The following is a 16,952-nucleotide window of genomic DNA, read 5'->3' as shown; positions in this document are numbered from 1 at the left end:
AGCTCGTGTCTCTAGCTGCATATGTAGCAGAAGATGGCCTAGTTGGCCATCATTGGGAAGAGAGGCCCCTTGGTGTTGCAAATTGTATATGCCTCAGTATGGGGGAATGCAGGACCAAGAAGTGGGAGTGGGTGGGTAGGGGAGTGGGTGGGGGGGTCTGGGGGACTTTTGGGATAGCATTTGAAATGTAAATGAAGAAAATACCTAATTTAAAAATAAATTAAAAAACAATAAAAAATACAAAACAAAAACATATATAATGTATCATCCCCAAGAATTTGCAATAAAGCAATTTGATTCCAAAAAAAAAAACAACTCTTAGTCTATCTGTAACATCACTCTGGTGGTTTGAATGAAAATGACTCCCATAGCTTTGTTGGAATAGGTGTGGCCTTATAGTTGAAGAACTGTGTCACTGTGGGTGGTGTCTCTTTTGAGGGGTAGGGAGGATTGAGTCCACTGATGTTGAAAAATATTAATGACCAGTGATTGTTATTTCCTGTTGTTTTGATGTTAGTAGTGTTTGTGTGTGTTTCCTTGTTTTTGCTGGTATGGAATTCCTTATCTCCTGTGTTTTCTTAGATGTAGTTATCCTTCTTGTGTTGGAGTTTTCCTTCTAGTATTTTCTATAGGATTGGATTTGTAAATAGATATTGTTTGAATTTGAATTTTTCTTGAAATATCTTGTTTTCTCCATCTATGGTGCTTGAGAGTTTTGCTGGGTGATTGAGAGTTTTGTCTAGGTGGTCAGCCATAGTTTTTTAGAGGTTACAAGACATCTGTCTAGGCCCTTTCTAGCTTTTACAGTTTCTGTTAAGAAGTCTGGTGTAATTCAGATATGTCTGCCTTTGTGTGTCACCTGGCCTTTCCCCCTTGCTGCTTTCTAACATCTTTCTTTGTTCTGTCGATGTTGTGTTTTGATCATTTTACGACAGGAGGGTTTTCTTTCTAGTCCAGTCTAATTGGTGTTCCATAAGCTTCTTGTATATTTATAGGCATCTCTTTCTTTAGGTTGGGAAGGTTTTCTTCAATGGTTTTTGTCGAGAATATTTTCTGGTCCTTGGAGCTTGGACTCTTCACCTCCTTCTATTCGTATTATTCTAAGGTTAGATCTTTTCATCGTATCCCAGATTTCCCGGATGTTTTGTATCAGGAATTTTCTAGCTTTAACATTTTCTTTGACTGAAGTGTCAATATCTTCTATTGTATCCTCTATGCCAGAGTCTCTCTTCCATCCCCTATATTCTGTTGATGATGTTTCTCTTCCCTAGGTTTTCCTCTCCAGGATTCCCTCAGCTTGTATTTTCTTTATTGCATCTATTTCTACTTTCAGGTCTTGCAGTTTTATTTCCTTCACCCATTTAATTGTATTTTCCTGTATTTCTTTAAGGGATTTATTCATTTCCTCCTTAAAGGCCTCTATCATCTTTATAAGATTGGATTTAATGTCATTTTCTTATGTTTTGGTTGTGTTAGGATATCCAGGGGTATCCTGTAGTTGGGTAGTGGGGTAGCTGTGCTTTGGAGATGTCATATTGCCCTGGCTTTTGTTGATTGTGCTCTTTCAAGGGCCTTTAGTCATCTGAATGGTTTTAGTCCCTGGATGCTCTTGTGGTAGGTACTGGGAAGAGGGTGAACCTTGATGGTCTTGGCATGGCAGGCCTCTGGTGGGTATGGTATCTTGAGCAGTATGGTTCCAGACCTGGAGATCTGTATGGTTCAAGAGCCTCAGATATGATAAAGGTGGGCAGAGAGGTGGCAGGAGCATGGAGGTCTCTCAGGGCTAGCAGGCTACTCAGAGCAACTTGGCTTGGCACAGGGGGCTCAGAGAGCAGGGAGATGGGTGGGGGAAGGGGAGCTTACCTGTATGGTTCAAGAGTCTGATGGAGGTGGAGAAGAGGTGGTAAGAGAATGGAGGTCCCCCGGAATAGCTTAAAAATGTAAAGAGTGGGGTGACCATTATGCTTAACAAAAACTGTTCTACGAAAGAGGTTCATTGGCTCTAGATGTTATATTTTTAAACGATGTTTTAGAAATTTACCCTGATGTTGTCAATCCTCTTCTCACAATTAAACATTGCCAAAATGTATTTGTAATTTTAGTTCCCAAGAGCAGCTGGCATTATTTTCAATTATGTCATTTAAAAATAAAATTGATTTTGATAGCCTAATTAGTGATTTTGTGGAAGAAAATAAGTCAGAATAATCTTATGACCAGGCAAGAGGTCACTGCACTATTATTTATTATATAAAATTATTTTAAAATATTTTCTTATAATTTATGTTGTTTGGATTTATTTTTCATGTGTCACAATTTATTACATTTCATGATCAATAAAATATTTTATAAGGGGTAGATTTTACATGTTGGTATTTTCATAGTAATTTTTTTCTTGCTTTTTAAGCAAAAGGCCCCCATACAAACCCTTTTTGTGGGTTAGGTAGCTACACAGGGAGCCTACTGGTATGATCTGGCAGAGGGAGCTTTCCCAAGCTGGTGACAGAAATCAGGGAGGGGTTGCCATGTTGCTCCTCTGGAACTTTTACTTAGACAAATTAATGTTCTAATTTGTTGAATAAATTATTGTTGCCTCATTGGTTCTGAATTAGCGTTTCACATCTGAATAGCCAAGCAAATTATTTGCAGTCATAAAATGAGAAGCATAGCTGAAATTGTTTTCTCTGTTGGCAAATATTCTTGGTACACATTCTAGTATGTGTGCTACTTGGTGGGTGTTGTCCTATTTTCTATTACTTGGTAAGTGAAGATATGCTTGAATAATTGAGTATGGAATTATTTTACTTTAGAACTGTGAAAAATGGAATACAATAGCAAAGATGCAGAAGAAACTGAAGATGAAGAGGAGGAACTGAAGGAGGAGGAGGGGGAGGAACAGGAGAAGGAGGAGGTAACATCAACCTCAGAAACAGACGAGGACCAAGAAGACCTCCCTTCTGTCTTAGTGCCTACAGTTAACATTCGGGAGGAGCGGCTCGTCAATTTAGCTGAAACACCAGCTTTCCTCTGTCTGCATGAGGTATGTTTCTCTTTGTATACTATTACTAGAGTGTCTTAGTTAGGGTTTTACTGCTGTCAACAGATACCATGACCAAAGCAACTCTTGTAAGGACAACATTTAATTGGGGCTGGCTTACAGTTTCAGAGGTTCAGTCCATTATCATCAAGGTGGGAGCATGGCAGTGTCCAGGCAGTCATGGTGCAGGAAGAACTGAGAGTTCTACATCTTCATCTGAAGGCAGACAGGAGAAGACTGGCTTCTAGGCAGCTAGGTTGAGGGTCTTAAAGCCCACTCATACAGTGACACACTTCCTCCAATAAGGCCACACCTCCAAATAGTGCCACTCCCTGGGCCAAACGTATTCAAACTACCACATAGAGTAAAACCTAATCTTCACCCACTTAAACATACAAAGTCTGCAGCACTGTCAAAGTTCTCTGTTACATACCTCTTTATATATGTTTATGTATAGCATATATAAAGTATAACTCATAAATATCAGTATGCTGCTCCTTGAATCTTTAGATGGTATACAGCCAGCACACACAGATCTGAATTTATTAGTCTCCAAATTTTGCTTCCCTTCTGAGTTCTCGGTGTCAGTTTGAGAGTTAACTGTGCACTTTAAATGGCCCTGAATTTATCTTTTTTCCACCATCATGTTCTTGACCAGATCAAAGTGTATTTCTAGCAACCTACAAGTTTCTCTGGGACCCTTCCCAGGTGTCACTCCCACCAAAGGCAGCCCATGTTCAGAGTGGCCACTCACTCTGTTGGTTTTCGTCTTCCTAAACACTGTGTACATGGAATCATATGCCATGTTTTTGACCAGGCATCCTGTTTGTCATTGAATGTGTGAGATTCATTAGTAACACTTTGTGTAAAAACAGAACGACCCTTTGTTTATACTCCTGCATGGTAACTGTCTTTGTTTCTCAGGTTTCCTCTTAGGAATCGGTGTGTGCCTAAACGTGAGGCTGCTATGTCATAGAGGAAGTTTATAAGCAGCCCACCGGGGTTTTTCCTGGGGTGGGTTCACCTTAGATGTTGCAATGCATGCGTGGTTAAACCTGTTTCTGTCTGTGTGCACTGACCCTGACTATAAGTGTCATGGTGTCGGGTGTTTCACTCTGGCAAAATCTAGAAGCTATAAAACACTTCATCTCAATTCTACAAGCACAAAATTCATTTTGAGCATTATTTTATTTTGCCTGCCTCCCTGATTCTTTTCTTATCAGACACCAGTCAGCTCCTTCTTCCTCCTTTCTTTGCAAATAATCCTTATGCCAACAGTTAAGTTTTTGACACAGCAGAGCCAAGTGCTAGAGAACAGGAAGTACTACCCTGATTAGGAGGCCCAAGGGAGAATACACAGACTGCAATCAAATACTACCTATGGAGTGTGTCAGGATAGCAGACAGAGCCCTGTTAACTGGGGAGTGCGGGTGAGTGACATTCTGTGGGTGTGTGAGTTAATAGGTTTCCCTTTGTTGACAAAATGACCCTCCCTAGAGCTTGTTTTGTATTAAGCTATCCATTGCTTTACTTCTCACAAAATGTATAATGAATAAAGTGTTTATAGCAAGGTTTTGTAAGTATCTTTTAAAATTCTGTATTTATCACAGTGGGAAATGGCTTCCACAGTTGTCTTCAGGACCAGCACTTCCTGACAAGAAACTTGCTGCCACGATCTTGTTACTGTGTGTGTAAGCTGGCTCTTTTCCCAGCTGCATTGAAAAGTTTCTTCACTTTGCCTTTCACCTTTTAACAAACTAAAATATAATGTAAAACAAAATCCAACATATCAAAGTTGGACAAGCCAAGACAACCGAAAAATATAAGAGCCCCAAGAGAAGGCCCAGGAACCAGCCACCCACTTGTTTACAGGTTCCAGGGTCCCATAAAGGCACTATATGGAAAGCTATAGTATATATGCAGAGGACCTGGTGCACACGTGTGCAGGCCCTGTGGCCTGCTTGAGTCTTTATAAGTTCATATGAGCTTTGCTCAGTTGATTTAGAAGGCCTTGTTTCCTAGGATCTTCCTTCCCCTCTGCCTCCCCAACTCCTTCTACCTCCTCTTCCCTGGGGTTCTCTGAGCTCTGAGAGGGGGAGTTTTAATGGAGACATCTCATTTGGAGCTGTGTGTTCCAAGGTCCCTCTCTGTACTATAGAGCCATGGATCGGTCTCTGTCTCTGTCTCTGTCTCTCTCTCTCTCTCTCTCTCTGTATTTGCTCCCGTCTGTTCTAGGAGGAAGCCTCTGTGATGCTGGCTGAGCAATGCACTGATCTACGAGTACAGCAGAATGTCATTTTATTGATACTTTACTTATTTATTTTTTTAGACCAGTACTATATGATGTTGCCCTAGGTTTCTGGGATATTTAGACTCTAGCTCCTCGTCATCCAAGCAGTACCAAGTATGCGTTCTATTTCATGGAGTGGGCCTTAAGTCAAATTATTACTCCCACAAGCTTTGTGCTACCGCTGCCCTAGCATACTTTTCAAGCAGGACAGATTGCAGAACAAAGGTTTGGTGGTTGAGTTGGTGCATTTTGCGTTTCTCCTTTGGGAGCTTGCAGAGTACCTTTCCATGTCAGAAATGATAGAATGATAGAATACAGGGTAAAGGTTCTGTATCGACAATCCTTAACCTCTCCATGTTCTGTGAGCTCTGTGGGTGTTCCCTTCAGCAAAGAGGCTTGCTATCAGTTTGTGGAGAACAACCTATTGTCTTGGCAACAGCCTGGGTTGTTTGGGGATTTCCATGGGACCCTTTCTGTCAACAACACAAGCGAATGAACCCCTGTCCCTGTAGCTGAAGCTTTAGTTGGTACCAAGGGATGGATGGCCATCTCCCTCTCCCTCGTTATTTGGCGGCTTCATGAAGGTTGCCTTCATCTATCATCGGAAGTTCCCACTGTGCTAGGTTTCCTTCAGTTCTAGCTTCCTCTCCCTCATCCCCTTCCTCAATCCCATCTTCCTTTCACCTTTCTTTCCTACCTGCTACTCACATTCTCATCCCCTGACTCCCAGCTCCAGTCCACCCATAAAATCTGTTCCATTTCCCCATGCTGGGAGATCCGCATTTCCTCTCTAGTCCCTTTGTCTATGCCTAACTTCTCTAGGTCTGTGGATTATAGCTTGGTTATCATTTATTTATGGCTAATATCCAGATTAAGTGAACATATACCATATCTGTCTTCCTGGGTCTAGTTTAACCTCAGGATGATGTTTTTCTAATTTCATCTATTTGCCTGCAAATTTCATGATGTTATCTTTTAAAGTGCCTAGTAAATACTGAGTTTTGTAAATGAACGTTTTCTTTATCCATGCTTCTCTTGAGGGACATCTACATTGCTTATGATTTCTGGCTGTTATGATTAGAACAGCAATGAACATGGTTGAGCAAATATCTTTGTGGTAGGATGAAGTGCCCTGTGGGTACGTGCCGGAGAGTGGTGCGTAGGTGGATCGTGAAGTAGATCTATTCCCGTCTTGCTGAGGAACCACCATATTGATTTCCAAAGTGACTATACAAATTGTACTCCCACCAGCAATGAAGAAATGCTCCCCTTGTTCCACATCCTCACCAGCATGAGCTGTCACATGTATTTTTGATCTTAGCTGTTCTGACTGGTGTAACATAGAATCTCAGAGTCATTTTGATTTGCATTTCTCTGACAGCTAAGAATGTTGAACACTTTTAAAAGTGTTTCTCAGCCATTTGAGATTCTGCCGTTGAGAATTCTCTGTTTAGATCTGTACCCCATTTTTAAATTGGGTTATTTTTATATCAAGTTTCCTGGGTTCTTTATATATTTTGGATATTAACCCTTTATCAGATGTGTAGCTGGCAAAAAGAGTCTTCCCATTCAGTAGGCCGCCACTTGGTCCAAATGACAGTGTCCTTTGCCTGACAAAAGCTTCTCGGCTTAGCAAATTTTAGTTGAGTGATACATTGGCTAGGACTTGAGATAACAAAACAATTATCTTAATCTACTTAGAGATATTTATATGCTGCCCACTGCATACCGCTGTGCTCATAGGGAACACTTATTACTGTCATTATTAAAGCTACAAAATCATTCCTTTATTTTTTTAGTTCTTCTCTTTTAAGGATTAAAAGAATTATTTATGGATATACATGCAAGCCTGTGTATGTGTATGCCACATGTATGTAGGTATGTTCATAAGAGGCCAGAAGAGGTGTCAGACTCCATGGAGCTGGAGTTAGAAGCAGTGTGAGGAACCCAATGCGAGTGCTAGGACTGGGATCCTCTGGAGAGCAGCAAATACTGCCAGCCTCTCCACCTCTTCAGAGAGGCCACCTCTCCAGCCCCTGTTTAGTTTAATTTTGTCTCTCTCTCAACGGGGCTGATGGCTGAGCTCAGGACCTTCTACTTGCCAAGTAAGTGCTTTACAACTGAACTAAATGTCCAGCTTCCTTCCTTTGTTTTAATGTCCCCCCCCCGCCCCCCCGCCCAGTGCTAAAGACAAAGTACAGGGTCCTGAGCTTGCTTGGCAAGTGCTCTGCCACTGAGCTCAGTCTCCAGCCTCCCTCCTTCTTTTCAAACAGTCCCTGTGTGTTTTCTGTGCTAAACACCATCGGGCGCACAGACAGAAAGCCCAGGGAATATTCCTGTCCTTTGCAAGGCTTATTTGGGAAAAGGTAACTTGAAATGTTAAATGCCAACAAAGGGTAACGTACGGTTACAGAGCCAGAAGGGGCAGTTTTCTTAGAAGTCACTGTGGGAAGAGATGATGGAGAAAGGGTTTTGAAGTCAGTAGACCAAAGACAAGTGGAGAAATCAGCTCTATCTTTGAACTTTGCCCTCACTGTTCACACACGTACTTGGCACATCTCCAGGGTCCAAGGTGCCTCAGAGCAAACTTCCAAGGATGCCTTCAGCATTCTCCCAAGCCTGGCTCTCCTGCATTGTCCTTTGGCTCTCTTGTGAATGTCTCCTCTCCTCGTTTTGTCTGGCCACTGAGACAAGACACAAGAGGTTGCACCAAGGCGGGTGTGGTGGGCAAAAGGAGTGAGCTTGTTTAGGAGAGACGCTAAGAAGGTAAAATTCTGGACTTCCTGTCTGTATAGCTGGGATGGGGAAGAACTGAACTTGACATTCGGAACGCTGAACTAGGAAACCGGCTAAATTACTGGGCCAGAAGTGCTGGAGCTAAGAAAGTACCACAGATATAAGAGGAGTCTCTGGTGTGTGAAGCTTGCAAACAGTCCCTGACTAGAGGGACAGGTGTAGTTAGTTCTTGATCCGTGCTTTGTAAAAGGACTAAAGTTTGCTACTTCAGTGTGTCTAACAGGGACGTCTGCATTGTGGGGATGAAATGATATTGTCATTGTGTACATGGTTCTGTGCTTCACAAATGGTTGCTTTTACACAAAGGATAGTTTTATACATTCTGTTCTCTGGAGGCTGGATCCAGATAAGTACATTTGGTAGTTTTCATTGATTTCTAAAATCAGCAGCAGCAGCAGCAGCAGCAGCAGCAGCAGCAGCAGCAGCAGCAGTAGTATATTGGGACTTTCTGGGACTACCAGTGCTTCACCCGTTTTCTGGGTTCACCATTCTGTAGCTTTACTGATGAGATTCATGATAGAATCCCTAAAAAAGTTAAAAGTAATTTTCAAATAGCCAAAATATCTTTTTCTTGTTTTATGCCTTAATTAATAAATTAGCTAGTTGTAAGCAGGTAAAGATATGACTCTCACCCACAATGAGTTTTAAATGTATGATTTATTTTCCTATGGATTCTGATATGTCATCACTACCATCCTACAGGCTTGTCCTCGGTTACACACATGCACACAATGAGGAAGGAAGCCTGTGTTCCATGTCTTAACCTTAGCACTTAGACTTGACATCACACATGAGTCACACTTTAAACACTACCATTTTAGGATTTTACAAATTTACTTTTAAAATAAATACTGTATATAATGGAAAAGATAAATGTGTAGTGTTCTTGTTACATGTTTCCAATCCCTTTCCCTTTTTGAGTTGTGGCACCTCACTAATAGTCACACTTGAAGGATGTGAGTGTGTTTTAATGTACTAGTTTCCTTTTTAAAAATCTTTCTGTAAATATCGGTGTTGCCGGCATGTTTTCACTTTCCATCAAACATCCAGGCAGCCTCACAATGGTAACTTAAGACTTTATGCATCTGTTAAGACATTTTAAGCAGACGTGAATTCACCACACTCTACTGACTTCTCTGGTAGAGGTGGTTTTGTTGCGTTGCTGTTGCTGCTGCTGCTGTTGCTGCTGTTGCTTTTACATTTGACAGTAGGATGGAGATTTTAAATGATTTCCATTACAGAAGAAGAATTTGGGATGAACCAGGAATGCACTTCAGGATTTAGATATCAGCACACTTTGTGTCCACTCTTAAGGATAATTTGCATTAGCGTTATACAGGCCCTATTGCTCCTTATAAAGCACATTGCTACTTCCAAATCCAGTCAGTAAAGTGTACACTACAGAACAGGGCCAGGAAAAGGAAGGTCCCTCGTGAGGTGGCCTCACTTTTGGCACCTACAAAATGATTACACGAAGACTGGCTCTGGCTAGGAATTTAGGCTGTTATCAGAAAAACAATCTGGAAAAAAACAACCTGATTAAAAATGAGCAAGTGGGAGTCAAAATATCAGTAAAAATCAGGACAGGCAGGACTCAGCATTTCCTCCCATCCTCCCCGAACTGCTATGTTACTTCCTCACACTTAACATCTTCCCTAAGCATCTACAGTGAGCCCTGCCCAAGGATAAGACACAGGGAAGGATGCTGGCCACCATATGGCCCCCATCCGCATGGATTGTTTTCCTCTCCTTCGCTTTATCTGTGCCTTGATGTTTCCTTACATAATTTAAGCTTTGTGTGTGTGTGTGTGTGTGAGTCTGTGTGTGTACTGGTGTGCATGTTTTTAAGTTCAATAGTTTTTTTGTTACCTCTAATTTTTATTGGTATTTTATCTGTAATAAGAACTTGGTTGAAGATTAAAAATAATCTCCTTGCTGGGTGGTGGTATAATGCAATAATCCATCTACTAGGGAGGCAGAGACAGAAGGTTCGTGTTCACAACCACCCTGGCCAATTTAAGAAGATCCTGTCTCAAAGTATTATAGCTCAGTGTTAGGATGCATGATTGTATGCAGCCTTGGGTTCCAACCTCAGGCTTGAAGGAAAGGATTTTAAACTTGAATTCGGTGGGGATTTTGTTGTTTTTTTGTTTTAGTAGTTATTGTAAACAGATACTGCTTTTAAAAATAAGGAATAGGAAAAATAATCTATGCAATTATTCTCTCCCTTAATGAAAGAAATTCTAAGTTGGCTTTGGAAAGCTATCACACTCTGACAATGTATATCTTGTGTACCATTAGAACCACATATTGGGAACAGAAGATGGAGTCTTAAGAATTGAAATCAAGAAACCCCCTTTCAATTAAAATATATGAACTGGACAATGAGAAAGCATTGGCGTCCTTAGGTAGGACTTTAGGCAGTAAGCAAATAAGAGTAGGGTGGGGAACGTGGCCATCTGGTAACCACATTTACAGATGACACTAGTTAAATGAGTCAACACCAGAAGAGAATGAAAGACAAAGCTGTCAGTCTGCACAACAAGGCAGGGTACAGTGGCTGAGCAGAAGATGCATCCAGACGAGGTCTTTAGAGAGTATAGTATCAGAAGCCTCATTATAAAGTGTGTCTCAGTCAAAAGGTTAACCTTTTCAACTAAAACCAATCTTTAACTTCTGAAATATGCACATTGCATTAAATTCCGAAGGCTCAAAACCATACACAATGAAGTTAGCTGTCAGGAGCAGTCTAAGAAAGGCTAAGGCTAGCAGGTGGTCTTCCTGGAGGTGGCCTGCCATCGCCTAAGATCGATGAGCTCTGAGAGGCAAGGTCCCAAGAGACTTCTCCTCAGGATTGCTTCTTGTTGCTGGTACATTTTCCTATTACTATCACATAGCCTCTGGGTTCCTGGGCCTCAGGCCGCCCTATTGGACAGATCTCCTGCAGATCAACATAAAGACGAACTTTGATGAATTCATGCTGTTTAGATGAATTAGTGATTTTATAGAGTTCTTGATTTGATTTAAATACTTTTAGGAAGAAAGCTTTAATAGATGTTTTAGTTGTTTGCTAGAAAGATGTAATAAAGTTAGAATCCAGCATAGAATGTGCCTGCTTCTCTTACAGTAAGTACAGGCTGCATAGTAAGAATACAATGAGCTTTCATACTACACTAAAAGGAGAGGTGGGCGGGGGACGAATTTGTGTTCAAGGAAAAGCATTTGGATTCAAGGATGAAGCCACAGGTGTGCACCATGATAAGGCAAGGGCATGTGAAAACTGTTGCTTTGAACTTATAATGAGCTTACAGAAGGAGACAGGGCTCTGAACTTTTAGTATCAACATTCTTTTGTTACTCCTGTTTTGTACAACATCTTATCTGGGGTAATTTTCTAAGAACTTTGTCTATAAAAAGACCAGAGAAAAGAAATAAAGATGATGGGTAGTTTGTGGGGGCTCTACTCCATCCATCAATCCAAATGTATATCTGTCTGTCTGTGTATGTGTGTGTATATACACTGAAAAGTTAAAAGAGGTCAGAGGTTCTTGCTGGACATCCTCACCCGCCACAGATAAGTTTTGTTCCATCAGAAGTATTGACCCAATAAATTGCCCAGCCACTGTCACCAGACCTCATTTGCTTCCATTATCTGCCTTCCAGACCTGGAAACCCTATAGATGCTGGGAAAGTCACTGTAAGAAAGCCTACTACCCCATTCCACTATCTGAAGGCTGCCCCTCAGAGCGGTCTTGGGCCATCTTTTATATAGATAGCATAACAGAAAGTCTATGCACAAAGAAGGAAATGGTATTCTAATAGCCACACTTGCATTTTACATATACACATTTATTTTTGTATTATTTTATGGTTCAAATAGTATTCAGTATAACATTTTAGGTAATTCTCTGTCTTGAGAGTTCTGGTCATTTTCAATCTTCATGATTCAATTAGACACAATAATAAATCAAATAACTCCGTTCAAACCATTTTACTCTGGGATTATCAGATTGAAAGGATAAATTCCTAACAGTGGGTTGCTGGGTCAGTGGGTTTATTTATTTTTGAATCTTTATGGTTCAAAATTTTTAAGTTTATAGTAGTGCTGAGTATCTTCTTGCTTCACAAGGCATCTTCTGGGACATTTCCTGTTGTCACTAATATTAATATTAATTGGGGTTTTTACCCCACCTTAGATCATTTACCTCCCAGAAAAAAAGGCACAAAACCTTCTAAATTTATAATAAGTCTTAGATGACACTAGAGCTGGCAGACATCTATCCTCTATACTATTAGTAGCTACTCCCCTATCAATAGCCCTGAGTTATAACTTGCCATGTTCCACTTGGGCCACTCTTTCTCCAACTGGCCATGTTTTCATTCACTTACCCCACTTACCTCTCTCCACTTTCTCCCTCCTTCTCCTCTTGTGTCTCAGACCCCAAGCCCAAGAATCAAATTCTACCCACCTCTTTTCTGCCCATCTATAGGCTGTAGGCATCTTTATTCAATCAATAGTTTTAAATTAAGGAGTAAGCTTACATAGCATATCTTGGTATACACGAGGATTTCCTGGTCCCTGGAGGCAACCAGACCTTGGGGGCCAGTATTTACCATTACAGTTCATAGCAACAGACCAAGTCTCAGCAATTTCCACCAACAAAACTGAAACTGTGTGTTCATTAAATAGTGAACTTCCTCTTCCTGGAGTCACTGGCAGCTACCTCTCTGTCTCTCTTCTCTCTGTGCGTGTGCGGCTCCTGGGAGTGGAATCACAGACCGTTTCTCTTTTTGTAGCTGGTTTACTTCACTTAACTTAGTGTCATTAAGGTTCACCTGTGCTGGAGCCAGTGCCAGAATTTCCTAAGACTAATAATGCCTTGTATGATTATCAGTGAGCATGTTATCTTCTCTGGACATGATATATAAATATCTCTTCAAGATCTCATTTTTAAAAACATTTCAAACATTGTATTATATATCCAGAAATGGAAGTGCTGGATTATAGTCTGTGTACTTAAAATGTGTCTTCATTGTCGAGATGCCTTGTCTAATGATTGTAACAATTTACAACTGCAAATGGGTCTCCCATATTCCAACTGTAATGCTTCTTTTTAATATATTTTTTTTATTTTTGAGATGATAGTACAATTACATCATCTCTCCATTCTCCCCCCCCCCAAGCCCTCCCATGCTCTCCCCATTTTGCTCTTTCTAATTCATGGCCTCTTTTTTTTTTTTTTTTTTTTTTATGAAATAGACAAAAGGATCTAAGATGTCAGGGAACATCGTGGTTTTTGCCTTTGTTACATTGTGTGTGTGTGTGTGTGTGTGTATGTGTGTGTGTGTATGTGTGTGTGTGTTAACATATTAATAGAAAATTTAAAGTATGGGAAGGCCAACCAATCAGGAGCTGAGCAGCACAATCACCACAGACATTTTACTATTCACAGTTTCTAAGAGGAGGGCACCATGTCATAAGGTTGGGTAGGGGTCAGGGGCAGAGTATGAGAGTAAGTCAGGAGGCAGATGGAAAGGAAGGACTGGGAAAGAAACTTTACTGTGGCTTCTGAGCTAAGGAACAGGCAAGACAGGGTGAGCAGACTCTTAGGAACAGCTGGTTTGAATAATCTCCGTGGGTTCTGGGGTGTTGTGTGCAGGCCCTGGTTGTCCAGTGTCTGGCTCTGAGGTACTTAGAGCAGGTAGGGTGTACACTCTGAATTAGTTGGGTTGCATTTGAAATGTGTGACTGGGAGGAGATTTGGGGGTCAAAGGGAGGATGAAATGAGAGAAGGAAGCGAGGTGACTCAGGCGTATCATGGTTATCAGTTTGTACAGATGAAATGCAGCCACCTCATGCATACGGGACAGATATGATGCATCAGCTTCGTAGAAATTAGACATGTGGTTAATGTGGAGGCACATTTGTGCTTCATTGTGTCTCTGTGTGTGCTTTCTTAACATTCAAGCCCATTGGTTGGCTTGAATTCTTCGTATACATTCATAAGAATTCTTTGTATTTATATATTACAAAGGCTGTTGTAACTAGTGTGCATTCTTTTAGTTTATCAAATAATTGTTATTAGCTTGTTCCTCATTGTTTATTCCCTGTGTGGAAATTCATCTTTCAATGTGCTTGGATCAATCTATCGTTTCTTTGCAGCTCTGGGATTTTGTTATACTTTGAAAGACCTTTGTTACTCTGAGGCTATGTATTTGTTTCCTGTGTTTTCTCATGATACCATGAAGATCTGAGTCATATTTTAACCTTTGCCCCATCTGGTAGAGTCGGTGTGATGGCAAACAGGAACAGCTTAGAACCCAAGGCCAAGTCCATTATCCTCTGTACGAAAGTTCCTATTCCTGCCCACGTCAATCAAATGGAGGCAAACAGGGACACCTCGGTCGGGGAAAAATATTCGTGGGAGGGCACAAGAATCAGCTGGTATTAACCGTCAGAATCAGAAGATAGTGTTGCTACCTGTAATGGGAACAACTGCACGGGCAGGCTTTGAATCGCTTAAATCTTACTTATCTGATGGGGACCGATCAGTTGGTGATAAGGTGACAGAACTGTTCTTAGTTCCAGCTCCGTGTGCTAGTTGTCGGGCAGTCGTTTAGGTTCTCTGGGCCTTGAGTTAGATCATTGATACAGTTTTTCAGTTCGTGTTCCTTCTTCACAGTGGCCTCATTGCTTACTGCGGTAATGCCCATCATTTCTGGATTCTTTTGGTCTTTTCTCTCCTCCCCCCTAGAATTCATATATAAGTACTCTCTGTATTCAAGTCACCATCAGCCCTGCCCCCCATCACTATCAGCCCCTCCCCCTCCATATCACTATCAACCTACCCCTCTCTCCCCTGCTCCCTCCAGAGGGACCACTGGGAGAAACCTTGCATAGGCTATGTGTGTGTGAATTGCTTACAACTCAACATTTTCCTTCACCGGCCTTGATACACAGCAGGGTGTGGAGGAAATGTAGATTCCCCTGCGGAAAGCCTTGAAAAGCCTTGTGCTAAGGTGTCCCCTCAGGCAAAAGAAGGCATGAGTTCCATGGCTGCTCCTATGCGGAAACTCCCTAAAATTCCTCATTAGCACGGTGTCTCTCCGCATCCCCCTCAGACCTGTTTGAGGAGCCCCAGACGCTGCCTCCCCGCCTTGCCCGCCTTGCTTTCTGTCTCCACCCATCTCCCCTTGATGTCTTTGGCCACTTCGCTGTTTTCCCACCCAGCATCCCGCGGTCCTTTCCGGGTCCAGGCATAGACGTGAGGACCTGAAGGGCAGCAGGAGGAGGTTGTAAATACTCAAAGTTGAAGTTTCCTCTGCTTGAGCATTAAGATTGCCACTTCCTGGTCCTCCACAGTCAAATCCCTCAGCAACCCGATCCTTCTGTTCCTGTGCCCACACACTTCCTGCTTTCCAGAACACTGGCACAGCCCGGCTTGCTCCTGTTTGCCTACAAGCTCAGGATTCCCCACTCCGCTGGTGCCATTCTCTTCTCCTCTTGCCCTAAAAGCAGGCCCGTACAGTGCTTCAGAGCAGCTGTTTTTTCAAGGCCATCTGGGGTCCCAGTTTTGTTTTTTTTTTCTCAAAGTATCTTCCTTCTGAGCAGAGCTGGACCTTGGATCCTTCTGTAACCTCGCCCGTGTTGGGCTGCCTTGTCTCCCACCCACTTCTCTTTCCTGTTCTTAAAGCTAATCTGAAGTGGCTTTGGAAAAGTGAGAGAGCAGGAAGCAATCAATGTTCCTTGCAAACTCTACCTGCTTGGTGTATAACTGTGATAGGTTTCAGAAGAGCAACCACACATGATCATCACTTTTAAAAGCAAATGAAAAATGGAGAGCCGTCGTCTTCCATCTCTGAATGCTGTCGTCATAGGAAAGCAACCTACATTCTCCGTGATTTAAACCTTTTCAGTTAGAACCATCACACAGCTGTCCTATTTTACTTCACCAGCTGACCCAACCCCGCCAGGGAAATGTGAGAGAGGAATGCTTGTCAAGTGTTTTTCTCTCAGTGAAATTAAATCCCCCCCCCCCGCCCCAGGTCGAGAAAGGCTGCACTATTCCAGTTGGCACAGGCTACAGATCTGCTCAACTTCTCTAACCCTGCTCTCTTTGACACCCCTGACATGTCTGCAGAGGGACGGGGCCATTGCAGAGACGTTGAGAACCTCTACCCAAGGTCAGCATGTTAGACACCAGCCCATATCCAGAGCGAAGGTGTCTGTCCTGTTCAACCTGCACAGATCCCCACATCGACTGGGTCCCTCTGGGTGGGTTTCTAATAGTTGGATGAACAGGGTTTTAAAAATTGTCCGAATGTCTGGAGCTGTGGCTCATCAAGTAAGAGCACTGCCTGCTCTTACTTGATGGCAGAGGAGGTGGGCACAGTTCCCTGCACCCGTGTGTAGGCTCTCAACCCTCTGTACCTCCAGGCCTAGGACATACAACACCCTCTTCTGGCCTCCAGGAGCACTACATGCATGTGTGCGCGCGCGCGCCGCACACACACATAAACACACACATTCAAGCAGACTCTTATATACATAGAATACAAAGAAATTAAACCTCAAAAAAAAATTTCCTCAAATAGGATAGAAAAAATTTAAAAAGAAACCCTCACTAATACCATTTATTTTTCAGTGAAATGCTTTATAAAACTTGTTTTTAACAGATGAAAATAAGAACTTTGGCATTTGCATGAGAAGTCTTTCGGCTTTCAGATAACTTGCAAAGTACTTTGTGTTTGAGCCGAATGTGTCTCCAGTGAATCCTGCCACGTAACCATGGAGCAAGTAGTGTTTGGACAGCGTGAGGACTTGTTTGCCTTT

At 42.0% G+C, this 16,952-nt stretch overlaps 1 protein-coding gene across 1 annotated transcript in view; it reads left to right on the top strand.

The window, feature by feature from the left end:
• Positions 1-16,952, top strand: part of Ccdc146 (coiled-coil domain containing 146) — a 124,835-nt gene that overhangs the window by 21,350 nt on the left and 86,533 nt on the right. The window contains exon 2 of the mRNA XM_021163157.2: positions 2,808-3,037. Coding sequence (XP_021018816.1) covers positions 2,819-3,037 — 219 coding nt within the window. The 5' untranslated portion in view covers positions 2,808-2,818. The remainder of the gene's footprint in view (positions 1-2,807; positions 3,038-16,952) is intronic.

Source organism: Mus caroli, chromosome 5 (genome assembly GCF_900094665.2).
Source record: "Mus caroli chromosome 5, CAROLI_EIJ_v1.1, whole genome shotgun sequence".
Taxonomy (NCBI): domain Eukaryota; kingdom Metazoa; phylum Chordata; class Mammalia; order Rodentia; family Muridae; genus Mus; species Mus caroli.
The sequence above is the reverse complement of the archived record's forward strand: the minus strand, read 5'-3'. Positions and strand labels throughout refer to the sequence as shown.